Source organism: Lepisosteus oculatus, chromosome 21 (assembly GCF_040954835.1).
Source record: "Lepisosteus oculatus isolate fLepOcu1 chromosome 21, fLepOcu1.hap2, whole genome shotgun sequence".
In the NCBI taxonomy this organism is placed as follows: Eukaryota; Metazoa; Chordata; class Actinopteri; order Semionotiformes; family Lepisosteidae; genus Lepisosteus; species Lepisosteus oculatus.
In genome coordinates this window covers 12,406,587-12,419,043 of record NC_090716.1, presented here as the reverse complement: position 1 = coordinate 12,419,043, position 12,457 = coordinate 12,406,587, and the positions used below count along the sequence as shown (strand labels likewise).

The following is a 12,457-nucleotide window of genomic DNA, read 5'->3' as shown; positions in this document are numbered from 1 at the left end:
AAATACGGGAAAACTCTGGAAAACGTTTTGTGGTATTCTGGAAATCACGGTCACCAATGCAAACGTCAAATCTAACTGGATGCTGCTTTTGAGTAGTGTTGCGCGAACAGCAGTTAATTACAGTATAGCAGGTACACACCTCTACTAGACAAAGAATGAAAATAAAAAGAATGATTTACGACAATGACATCTTTCACCAGAGAAAATGCTTGGGTTCGAGTGGAGCTCTTAAAAACCTCAGTAAAAGCATTCATCTTTGTACAGTATATTTGCATAACTATCTGCACATGAGGCTTCAGTGCTGGATTTGCATATTTTATGCAAATGATGCTTTAATTAATCCACATAAACTACATAGACACAGGGGCTCTATATTTAATTATACTGTACAATGTCTTGATAAAGCATGTTAAGACAAAGAAAAAATGCTTTCTGTTGTGTGAGAAAGGTTTAGGGTGGCAGAAGAAATTATTGATGTGAATATTACTCACTGAGAGCAAAAATAAAAGTCAAAGATGGACATGTTGAGAGAATAATAAAGATTAAGATATACAGTACTACCAACAGTAATGTATTCATTGTTATGGTTTTGGTTTCATTTTATCTGATAGATAAAAGTTCCATTGATGTAAATCTAAATAATTTGCAACCTTGCCAATTTTTGCAAGTTCTTTATTTCTGTATCTGTATTCTGTCTCTCTCATTTGGCTTTGATCAACATAAAGGACTGATAAGAAAAACTAAAACAACAAACACCAGCCTTATTTTGAGGCAGGACACTAAAAGATAAGCAATTTAAAAGTTCACTTAATCGTTTTCTTTTAAAATAGAAGTTGTTTAAGATGAGGCAAAAGGAAAAAGCCAGTCGTTCAAACTTCCTCTGTTTTTTTTGTGCTGTTTGTACAGGTGCACAGCATCACAGAGCTGGCTTTGTTTTGTGAAAGCTACTTCCTGCAGAGCATGGAAGGGCTGGTGGAGCAGGAAGCTTTCAAGACGCAGGTGCTGAATCCAAACAGCAGAGTACAGGGGCGAGAGCCCCTGGAGGACCTAGAGGCCATGCTGGCCAGGAGGATCCGCTCAGTATACATTACATCTAGAGTGTGAGGGTCTGGGTTGCCATGGAAGCAGGCCAGGCCCAGTGAGAGGGGCAAAGTTTTACCAGGGCAAAATGGAGAGTGTGACAGGGGACAAGCGGCTGAGGAGTTTGACATCTCGCGTTCATTCCGCTGGTCTCTCTCCCCCAGAGAAGAGAAATGGCACAGCTGATCTGCACCGCATAGAAAAAGAGCTGTAAAGCAGAAATCTTTGGATTGTGCACTGACGCGCCCTTCCCACAGAGCCGCGAGATGACTGGCCGATGTTATTTTTGGAAAATGGTACTAACAGAACTTTGTTAAAGTGGGAATGGATTTTTTTTTTATTCCAAGCAGATCCTTAATATTTATTTAACAGTGAGAGAGCTCTTGGTTAGCTCTCGGGTTAGGTTCCAGGCAAATAATTTTGGCGTTGAGCTGGTTCACGTCTGACCTATTTAAAGTGTCACTTCAATTTTTGTAACTCATGAGCCTTCCTGCCAAATTAGTTCTCTTGAGTAAAATATGAACAGAAGCAAACTGAACGTAATTTAATATTTTATGAGTTATCAGTCGCACAATATTTGCAGACGTCTATAACTAAAGGTTCTGTGTAAATAATGTTTGCCAAGAGCGAATTGCAAGTAACCTTGAGTTGTATGTAAAATACTGTTACAAAATGTATACAGTCACTGCCTTTGAATGTTTGAAAGACATACACATTGAATGACCGTAGCATTAATTAATGTTATACAGAGTGTAAAGAGTAGATTATACATTCCAATAGTTACTGAATATATAATGTAGAAATCTGAACATATTGCATTTGAACTGCAGACAAAGGTCTCTCCTAGTATCAAATGGAATATGCAAACTGTAGCACTGTGTGGGTCTACGATGGTGTGCCTTAAATAAAATGTTGCTGGAATACTGTGGTTAATATAATGTGCACATAATCACCGAAACAACATTCATCAACTGTTCCACTTTTAACATTTCACAATTATCATTAGAATTAAACGCAAACATTGTTTAATTATCATTTTATTTATAATTGAAATAGTTATAATGGAATATTTCATTAACAATAATACTGTTCATGAAAAATCATACTGCCCTGCAATGGACTGTCCATCCCAAAGTGTATCCGGCCGTGCATCCATTACTTACTGGGGTCTCCCACAACCCTGAAGTGGATTAAGCGTTAGAAAGTGGGCGGATGGATAAAGTCATACACTAGAGCTCAGTGGGATTGATACATGACATTAGCGCATTCACTCGCTTTCTGATCACTGCATCCGATTCAGGGTCTTGGGGAAGCTGTTGCTTATCCCGTCAAGCAAGAGGCGCAAGGCAGGGCACACCCTCGCTGGGACGCCAGTCCATCGCAGGGCAGACAGACACAAACACACGCTACACCAGGGCCAGTTCCCCCAGAAGCCAATTAACCTACCAGCATGTCTTTTCTTTTTTCGGAAGATATAGGTCCTAAATATTGTAGATGAGTGAAGGGAAAATAAAGTGTGATTTACACGCATTTAATTTACATCTTGCCTGCTGGAGTGCCAGTGTCAAAAAGCACTTCATAATCTAAAATGATCGGATCAGTCCTCTGATTTTTCCAAAAAGTCACATATGCATCATAGGTATAATTGCATTATATAAGAATGAATGTAAATGCATTTATTTATTTACAGTTTAGCCTTTTGTATTACAGAGGTGTTTTTTTCAACATTAGATTTTTATCTGAGAAATATGGCTTGAGTTCCCATCTTCAAACGTTCATTTTACAAAACTGGGAGAACTAAACATTTAATAGTTGAAACATAGGGTCATTTAACAGATCTCTTTTACTTTTTTTGTACAGCTGTACTGCAGCCTTTTCTTTTCAAGGGCTTGCTTGCCAGGTATTGTATGTCAGCTCTGCTAATAGTTATGCTTATACTCAGTAGGAAAATTAAAGGAGCAAGTAAATGAAACCTTATAAACTGAGCTGAACACATATAAAAACAAAATATTAAAAACTTTAAAAATAAATGTATAATATCTAATTCTTACCCCTGAATCCCCTTTAAATAAACACCCTCCTATTTTAAATTAGTTTGACAAAATTAGTGCCATTAGAACATACTGTACAAACTCCACACAGACAGCACTCCAGGTCCAGCACTGAACCCAGGGCCCCAGCACTACAAGTTAGTAATGCAAACCACTGTACCACCCATTTAGAGCAAAATATAAAAATACCTAGTGCCAACAGCTCCCTCTTGTGTGCGGAACCTAGAAACCAGAAATAATCTCCCGTTCCTGGCTACTGTACCTTACCTTTTTATTTATTTCATAGCAGATCAGAGATCACAAAGATCCAAAGTCTTGCAGGATTAAGGTTAGACTTAAAGTGGCAATGAATAGAGATCTGGAAAGCACGTTAATGCCTTCTAATTAAGTAATGATTGAACAAGTTAAAGAATAGGTTTGGAAACCAATTGGACGCACTCATAATAAGGGATAATTGATCTTACTAAAGCAAAAACAAAATCTAGAAAAGAAACAGATCATTCTTATATTCAGGAAGGCAGTACAATTAGAACATAAAAATATCATAAAACAATAGGTTATAAAATGCAGTCTTGCTTGTTTGGTTGCTAGTGGATAATTCATCTTAGGATCTGAGGTTTTTTTATCCAGAAGTGATTAATTAATACCGTACAGGAGGTAAAAGAGGCAGTGCATAAACATCAGTATTCTGAGGTTGTTGGAAACTCTAACAAGATCATTTTTGAAACCAGAGACAGAATGCAGAAAAAAATGTAAACAAATAAGCTAATCACTTCCAAGCATCAAGTAGCAGAAGTGATTAAGGGACCAGCTCTATCAAAAACGAACAGAAGAAAGTTCTAGCCTGGACACAACAATGCAAAGTACAGCAATAAGAAAATGAAGAGTTTGTAGCAGTACAGAGGAACCATTAACAAAAGGTCATAACTATCAAAATACTGTAGGTGCCTTATCTGCTGCTATCATTTATAAACTTTGACCGTGCGGCCATTAGAGTAGACTGAAAATTGTTTTATGGTCTAATTAAGCTACATTTCTAACTTTGTTGCGTTTGTTTGTGGGAAATGCTTTAGTTTGATGTCAATTATTTTGGTATTAAGCAAAAACTAGTTACTGTATAATAAATACACATGACTTCTTTTGAGTCTTTTCTGAAATAATTGGCAACACATGGATTTTGGGACGACAGAGGGTGTGTCCAGAATTTCAGTTCTTTAGAGGGAACGTATTCACGACAAGTCAATATCACGCAGCCATACATGTCGAACAATCAGCCCCCTTTACATTCGTCTCCAGTGTCCCTCCTCCACCCCATGTGCACCTCTCAGCTGCTCCTCGATTCACTCTCTGAGCAGGGCTCAAACCCCCCTGTCCTGTGGCCACGGTAAGACAAAACGCAACTATCATCATCGTCACAACGCATCTAATTCTTGGATGTTGCAGTCCATAGTGAGATAGAGTTAATGCAGTATTACCGGCGCTTCAGGTCTAATTTGGCTGAAGCCACTGCCAAATTTACTGTGCGATGCGATACTGTGTTTTAATGCTATAATCAGCGAGATACGGTATGTGTCAAATATACTGCAGGGAATCGTGAGCTCAAAGGCCCTGTGCAGAAAGTAAGCAATTCAATTTGAATTTAGTCTTCGCTTATTTTGCAAGGCTCGTCATCCATTAGAGCAATGGCAATAAACTCCAAAAGAGGGCAGCAGAAGTTCAAGAAAAAATGAATGTAACATTTCCTTCAATGCAAATTTTAATGATCCTTTATATATATTCGTGTAATGAATGACAAATTAAAATACCATGCGTAAACCTTAATACAACGATAAAATTATGTATAAATGATATATAGCATGCAAATCGGTCATAATTACATAAATGTTAAATGTACGACACGACCACGATATCATACATCTTAGGCATTTCCGTTCTTAAAATGTAAACTGCGAATGAGTATTAGAAAAGTATTTAAACGGGAATTGGACACTCAAACCGTAAGGATCAAATTGTCCATGTGAGATTTGCATACTACGCCTCCTAAAATAATACCATACAAAAACATTTTCTAAGATTTGGTTCAATTAAAGTATTCCCTAAATCGTACCAGTTATTAAACATCCAGTCTTGTTAAACTAGGAGTATGCGATTCAAGTGTTTATTAAGGTAGCTGTAGTTTATGGACAGAAAATTTTACCGAGGTTGCAACAAAGGGATAATAGGTGATTTATAATTCAGATATTGCAACTTTAATTTTGAAGTTAAATGTATTTTTAGAAAAAAATAACGCAGCAACGCTAACATAAAGCATTCAGCAATCATCAAAGGCTTTAACATGTACCCTGAGGAGACTTAAGATACAAAAACTACATGCACTTTAATTGTTTAAAACATTCGTTCAGTAAGTATCCTAGGTGTACAACTGTAGATGTACAGGTGATAAATGTTTTGTCATACAATCATATTTCTCTTAAAAACAGTCAATGTTAAGTACAACATGAAATATTTTACTTGGAGATTTCTGTATACAATTTAGATCCATTTAATACACGGATAGTATCAAAAGTGCAGGTATTAAAAACCTACCAAATTTTAAAAACAAAGGCAAAATTATTTCATTTCATCATGATACTAAACATACTTGCTTTCTCGATTGGTAAAAACAGTTTCAGGTATAAATGTGAGGTGCGTAGCAAACATTACAATAATAATACTTATTATAATAAAGTTACTGATTGTCGTTTCTTGGCTTGACGCGCACAGAAGCGTTTCTTTTTCTCACGGTACTCTTTAGCGAATGTGAGTCAAGAAGCTTGACCCTCGGAAGATTTCCCTCTTCTTCAAGTTTTTTAGCGCAGCAGCTGGGAGTTGGTACTTTCACCGTGTTTCCGAACTTGGAGTAATCCACAGAGTACCTACCCTCTTCCTCAGAGATAACGGGTACAAATCGTCGTCCCCACAGGATTTCGTCTGGCAAGTAAGACGTTCGAGCTTGGGTCGTGATGCCAGTGGTTTCTACCACCCCTTCCAATATTAAAATCACCTCCAAATCTTCGTTGTGCAAATCACTGGCAGAGATCTCATACAGAGGGCTATTTTTGTCAATGACGTGGCATATTATGAGTGGGGATACCAGGAAAATGCCGTTTGTCCCAATTGGGTTTTCCATTTGGATATCTATCTGTTCGAGGGGGACCACCTCCCCTTCTGCTGTAGTGGTCCTCCTCACTACTTGCATTTTAATGGTAGCACTAATGATCATACTCTTCCTCAAATCCCCTACTCGAGTCATTAGGCAGAGCTTGTTATTCCGGACTGCAATGACAGCGTGCTTGCTGAAAATGAGCGTCTCTGCTCGCCGATGGGCTTGAGCAGTCTTCATGAAGATGCAGCCCAGCATGATGGCGTTGATAACCAGACCTACGATGTTTTGAATGATCAGAGTCAGAATGGCTGATGGGCATTCTTCCGTAATCATTCGCCCCCCGAAGCCGATAGTCACCTGCACTTCGATTGAGAACAGGAAAGCCGAAGAGAAAGAGTGAATACTGGTCACACACGGGACAAAGCTGTCGCTTTTTTGGTCCAGATCCCCATGTGCAAAAGCTATAAGCCACCAGATCATACCGAACAGTAGCCAACTGCACAGGAAAGACATTGTAAATATTATAAGAGTATGTAGCCATTTTAAATCTACTAAGGTGGTGAAAACGTCCTGCAAAAACCGTCCTTGTTCTCGGATGTTCGTGTGTGCCACATTGCAAGTCCCATTCTTTGCCACAAAACGAGCTTTCCTCTGCTTGGCTCGGTACCTGGGTTGCGAGACATCCTCCGCTAAACGCGTGAGAACAAAATCTTCAGGTATAATTCCTTTTCTGGACAACATAGCGCTCCCATACTATAGATCAGAACCCTTGCTGTGAAGAAATTCGGTCCATTGGTCTTTCTCACAGTGTGCTCCACAGTATTTCCAAATCGAGACGGCAAGAAACGGGCCGAGAAGCAGCTGACCGCCGAGTGCGATCACCGGCTCCTGGGGGCACTGCTTACATTGCCCGATCAGGCGCTGTGAAGCTCCGACATTCCCGGGAGCCGAGTCCTCGCATTTCAGAATCGCATCTGCCCATGCCTGTCATCCGCGCTTGCAACCGGATAGCTGCGGCACTGTTTGTGTCTGAGACACACCGACCAGCGCATACTGCAGGCTGGACCGTTGGTAAATAAAGTAGCCCGTTACCAGCTCCGAGCGATTTAAATCGTCACCACCTTCAGGAGAAGTAACGATTCCATAACAAAGACTAAAATAAAACCGAAGCCCATCACGACAGACTGTGCCGACTATGCCTGCAGAGTGCGATGCTGCAGTCTGGCTGAGTTCGCCTGCATTCAGGAAAGTACTGTAGCTAGAAGCGGTGAGGCATTCCGGTGCGATTTGAGAAGGCGTTCTTTGCTGACAAGGCTTTCCAAAGAAGTCTTGCATGGGATGCCGTTCTAATTCATTAAACAATAAAAATAGAAAACTTCGTCCTATAGAGGTCCGTTATTCATTTCAAAAACCATTAAAAAAATACGATGTTTGTATTTGAAGACAAAGTACAGTATAATACGATACATTGACAGCGATTTAGGATTAACACGTTTTTAGTAATAAAACTAATTCTCTTTGCATCTTTTCTACTACTGCTAGCATTGGGCTTAAACTCGCGTACTGTATAGCGATATTCAACAGAAACCATGATTTTTTAAATACACCATAAAAAACAGAATTGTTATTTTGTAGAACGAATGCGTCTTGTACTCCGTTAATATACTTCTCTTGGTATTTATGAACTTGACATGATCGTTTTGCAGGTCTTTAATTTTAGGAACAAAAGAGTGACCCGTTTAATCAAACTGCACTATGTACGCACTGGAATGCCACTAGCACAAAAATCGGAGGAAAATGGTCCTTAGTCGGTCAGTCAGTCAGTCAGTCAGTCCAGCATCATCTTCTGAAAGGCTAATACTGTACAGCATGTTCAGTAATGCAGAGGTCAATATACTATGTGTGGCTCACTGTTACATTATATGCCACATACAGTACTTAAGTATAAGCATTGTTTGTATCATCATCTACTGTACAGTACCTCCAAAACAGGTGAGGTTCAAAACACTGAATACTTCTAATTGATGATGATCTTGCCAGGTTTCTAAAGTAGGGAAACTTTACAAATAATTAAAAAAGATCTCTTTTCATAAAGAGTTTGTATCAAGTGTTCCATAAACTGAAAAGTGAGGCACATTACAAAGCTGGGCTATATTTAAAAAATTGCACTGCAATAACCACCTACAGGCAGCCTTCTTTTCAGTGAGACCACTACACTACATGAAGACAAACCCCCATTTACTACCATTCCCTGAAACCAGATGATCCCATTGCAGAACACAGAGTATCAAACTATCCACAGTTCATTCATGGGAGAGCACTTATGTTGTCAGAAGCATGGCATGACATTAATAGGATCACTATTAATAGGATCCACGTGAGATACTTTCTTTTCTATTTCGGTAAACTTGCACAGACATGGAACACCACTTCGTATATTTAGGTTTCCTTCAAGAGATAATTAGACTGATATTTCACAATAATGCAAATATTCCAAAACCACAGGCTAATAGACTATTTTATAGGGCAGTAAGGGGCAAAAAATACAGTACATGCACACAGCTCAATTATACTCAGTATTCACTGACAGCCTGCCTGGGATACTGACATAGATGAAGTTGCATTGTTATATAATAGGAAAAAATAAAGGTTTATTCCATGCTGAAAATAGAAGAAAATAAACACAGCATGGAATAAACCTTTACTTGTTCCTTTGCAGCCTACACATGATGATGCAGCTCCAGTACCTACTTGTAAAATGTGTATAATATTCCATGAAGTCTTGGTTGGTTTAGTGGGCTTCATTGTAATCAGTCTATTGTTGTAATTTTGTATATTTCCTGCTCTATAATCTGTGCCAGCTGTTTATATTTTCAGAGAATTAAACATTTGTTTCATCTCAGCAAGGGTGGTATTTAAAAGAGAAAATAAAAAACTGTTATAAAATAAGCATGCTAATCAAAGGAATTTGATGTTAAATAAGTATTAGTCAGGGAACAAAAAAGCCTGAAAATTTGTTAGCATTTGAGAATCCATAAAAACATCTGATACTCTTATCAAAATTTAACAGGAGTATGACAAACTAAAATAATCATTTTCTGTTAAAAAACATACCGCAGATTGAATACTCCTCTCCTTGACTGGTCTTGTGTTCTATTTTTGTAGGAAGGCTGGAATGTTTCTCCAAACAAACCTGAGGTTATTGCTATCAAGCTCTGAATTTAAAGCAATTTAATTTGTTTGTTAATAGAAGTCACAATCTATAATCTCGATGAGTACCGCCATTCAGGAAGAGCCCTGGTTTGCATTTCAAAAAGGCAAAGCAACTGGAGACCAACAATCAAGCAGTACACCTGGGAACTGGTGAATCTAAAACAGCTGTGGTCACCCCACACTGCCATGGCAACCTTTAACGAGCCTCTGCCCTGTCAGGCCCGATGGAAATTGGCTGGACCTTTTTTTTTTTTTTTTTTTTTTTTTTTTTTTGGAAGCACTATGTGGTCAGTATTTTGTGCTTCTGAAAGGTTTTTCAAGTGAAAGTATGAACATAACAGGCACAGGGATTTAAACACTTTGTAATTTCTTGCCCTCCTGGTTTCTTTGTGATGTATGGTGAGGTGGCTGTCGTTATCCAAATCAAAAACAGCAGAGGAGATCTAAAAGAGCATTTGTCTTGTTGTCTAATGGTATCTACACAATATGAAGAAAAAGTGGTCAATGCAGATTTTAATGGTAATTTTTATTAAAGAATTAGTTTATTTACAGATGTACACAATTGTATAAAACTAATTAATACAGCAGTACAATTGCACTTCAGAGTTCTATAGTGTTTTTCTTCTTATTTATCTGCTTGGACAAAAGAAGCAAAGACACTGTCTTCATGCTCTAACAGGACGTCAGGCTTGTCATATTCCAAAATGATTCCTCGCTTCATAACTATAACCAAGTCTGCATTCAGGATTGTATGTACACGGTGCTGCAAGAAAAGGAAATATAGCATAGATATAATTTCTTCCTTGAAAAAAAACGTTGACTCCACAAAAAATATTTTTATTTTACTTAAGAATAAGTTTACTTAATTCTCTGCAGTACATAATGCATCTTCTAGTCTGCTAACTGTAATAAGTCTTTTCTTTGTGTTTTGGATGCTAATCCTTTATATTACGGTTCTGATATGTGCAGTTATCCACATCCTGATGAAAAGGCAGTCTTGATTTAATTTCAAGCAGGGTAGGAAATGAAGAATTAACTTATGAGATTAATTTTTAAATCCCCCTTGATAAACAAACAGATACAACTTCCACTGAGTTCTTCATTACAAAGGGGTTGATTTAAAATGTGGAATTGACAATTGTTGCATATTTTAACGTAACTATTGTGACTTACCACCACATATACTCTATATTAAACAGAGAGTGAGCATGTGCCAGAACCATTCATCATTATCTGATGCCGCCACAAGCTCATAGTAAAAGCAGGCTGGGAAAACTTCAGTCAACAGCAGGCCATAAGGATCCAGAGATACGTAGCCAATTGTGTACAGCTGCTTAGAGAATCCTGGCCACAGCTGGCTAAAGGTGTCGCACTCAGGTCTGAACCACTAAACTCTCCACCTGTAGTCCAGGTGAGCACCTTTATCATTCAGCCATTTACGAGATCCACAAAAACCTTTCGTCAAACTAGACAAATGCAGTAGAATTTAATAGCACAAAAGTGTGGAAAATGGAAAAAAAGTCACACACTGTATCAAGCTTTTTTTTAATAGGAAAACGTTACTTTCCAGAACAGAACAAGGAGATTGCTGATGGTACTTACTGCTATGGTAACCACAGTTCTGTCTGCAAATGCTGTCATCACAACTTTCTGTAAGATGTTCTCCTATGAGAACAGAAGCAAAAATGAGGTTTGAGACCAGAGGTAGAAATAGTTGTTTATGTAATGTATTAGGTATTAGAACAGGAATTCCAAAAACCTGTCCTGGAGAGCTGGCCTGTAGGTTTCCCAGTACAACTCTATCTAATTAATTAGTTTTACAGATTCCAATTTTTCAGCCACTGCTGATGTGAAGAGATCTACAGCATAAAACCTTCACAGATGCAGCTTCCCAGAACTGCTGGAACCAGCTGTTGTGAGTTATTAAAAACAATGTTGTCTGATGTGGTAAAATCAAAGGTGACAGATTACAAAAGCAAAGGCAATACATGAAAGCTCACTTGGACTGATAAAAAGTCACAAAGTGAGAAGACACATGAAACTTGGCAGGCTAGGTGGTGTCATGTAATTTAAAAAAAACAGGAATTCTCAACTGAATTGTGTAATTCTGTGATTCTGGACAAATATACTAATGCACTTATGACTTAATAATTGCAAATCAATATTAACTTTCTGTTGATAAATAATTCATGGTTTTTATTACATATTAAGGATTTGATAGGGAGATTTACATGGCACCTGACTGCACTGAGCTGTCCATTGTACTGAAATGTCATCATTGTCTTTTATGTAATGGACTTCACACAATAGATACAAAATATTACTAAACTGAGAAACAGCTATGCAGTCCCTGACGATAGCAATGCATATAGTACATTACTACTGCAAATAAAGGTGTATATAGCTCAGTTTTTTTATTTAGTGGCCCTTTCTACTTCTTGGTAGTTCTTAATCTGTGATCTCAAGGTGATTAAAAACATAAGTACAATGAGTGTCTTTGCTGGCTATAAAAAAAATTGACATTGATATTAGAATTTCATTTTTTTGTTTCAAATGCTGTACTGTACAGTATATTTGCTATAGAGTACTAGAATATGAATTGATCCTAATTTCTTTATATTTTGCATACATATTTATATTAAATTATTATTAAGTGCACGGTTATCAGGACTTTGCTCTGTGTTTGTTAGGAATGACAAAAACCTGATGGAGTGACTAATAAAAAGCCAAGTTTAGTACCCAGACAGTTCTAGTAGCTATTAGTACTAGACAGTAGGTCCCGTAAGAGTGATTAATGTCTATTCCATGTAATTATTCATTACAGAATAGCATTATTTCCAGTTCAGAAGCGCCTTCACAAAGTATAAGCCTTAGATGAAACTCTACAAATTGCAAACCCCAAGAGCTTGCACTTTTAATTTACAGAGTAGAGATTTTAAAGCTTTTGACATTGTTTTGAGAAAAAAAA

The 12,457-nt window shown here is 37.8% G+C and overlaps 3 protein-coding genes across 6 annotated transcripts in view; 1 reads left to right on the top strand and 2 right to left on the bottom strand.

The window, feature by feature from the left end:
• The window catches only part of abtb2b (ankyrin repeat and BTB (POZ) domain containing 2b), a 49,540-nt gene extending 47,539 nt beyond the window's left edge, over positions 1-2,001 (top strand). Inside the window, exon 17 of the mRNA XM_006642457.3 lies at positions 907-2,001. Coding sequence (XP_006642520.1) covers positions 907-1,104 — 198 coding nt within the window. The 3' untranslated portion in view covers positions 1,105-2,001. The remainder of the gene's footprint in view (positions 1-906) is intronic.
• Positions 2,002-2,101: 100 nt separating this feature from the next.
• kcnj11 (potassium inwardly rectifying channel subfamily J member 11) lies at positions 2,102-7,528 on the bottom strand. Its single transcript, XM_015338429.2, has one exon. It carries the CDS (start codon positions 7,015-7,017, stop codon positions 5,860-5,862), a length of 1,158 nt encoding a protein of 385 aa, XP_015193915.1. The 5' UTR covers positions 7,018-7,528; the 3' UTR covers positions 2,102-5,859.
• Positions 7,529-9,996: 2,468 nt separating this feature from the next.
• Positions 9,997-12,457, bottom strand: part of abcc8 (ATP-binding cassette, sub-family C (CFTR/MRP), member 8) — a 56,840-nt gene continuing 54,379 nt past the window's right edge. For all 4 annotated transcript variants that reach the window (XM_006642459.3, XM_006642458.3, XM_069181547.1 and 1 more), the window contains 2 exons: positions 11,092-11,154; positions 9,997-10,252 (listed from right to left, as the gene is read on the bottom strand). In XM_006642459.3, coding sequence (XP_006642522.2) covers positions 10,115-10,252; positions 11,092-11,154 — 201 coding nt within the window. In that variant the 3' untranslated portion in view covers positions 9,997-10,114. The remainder of the gene's footprint in view (positions 10,253-11,091; positions 11,155-12,457) is intronic.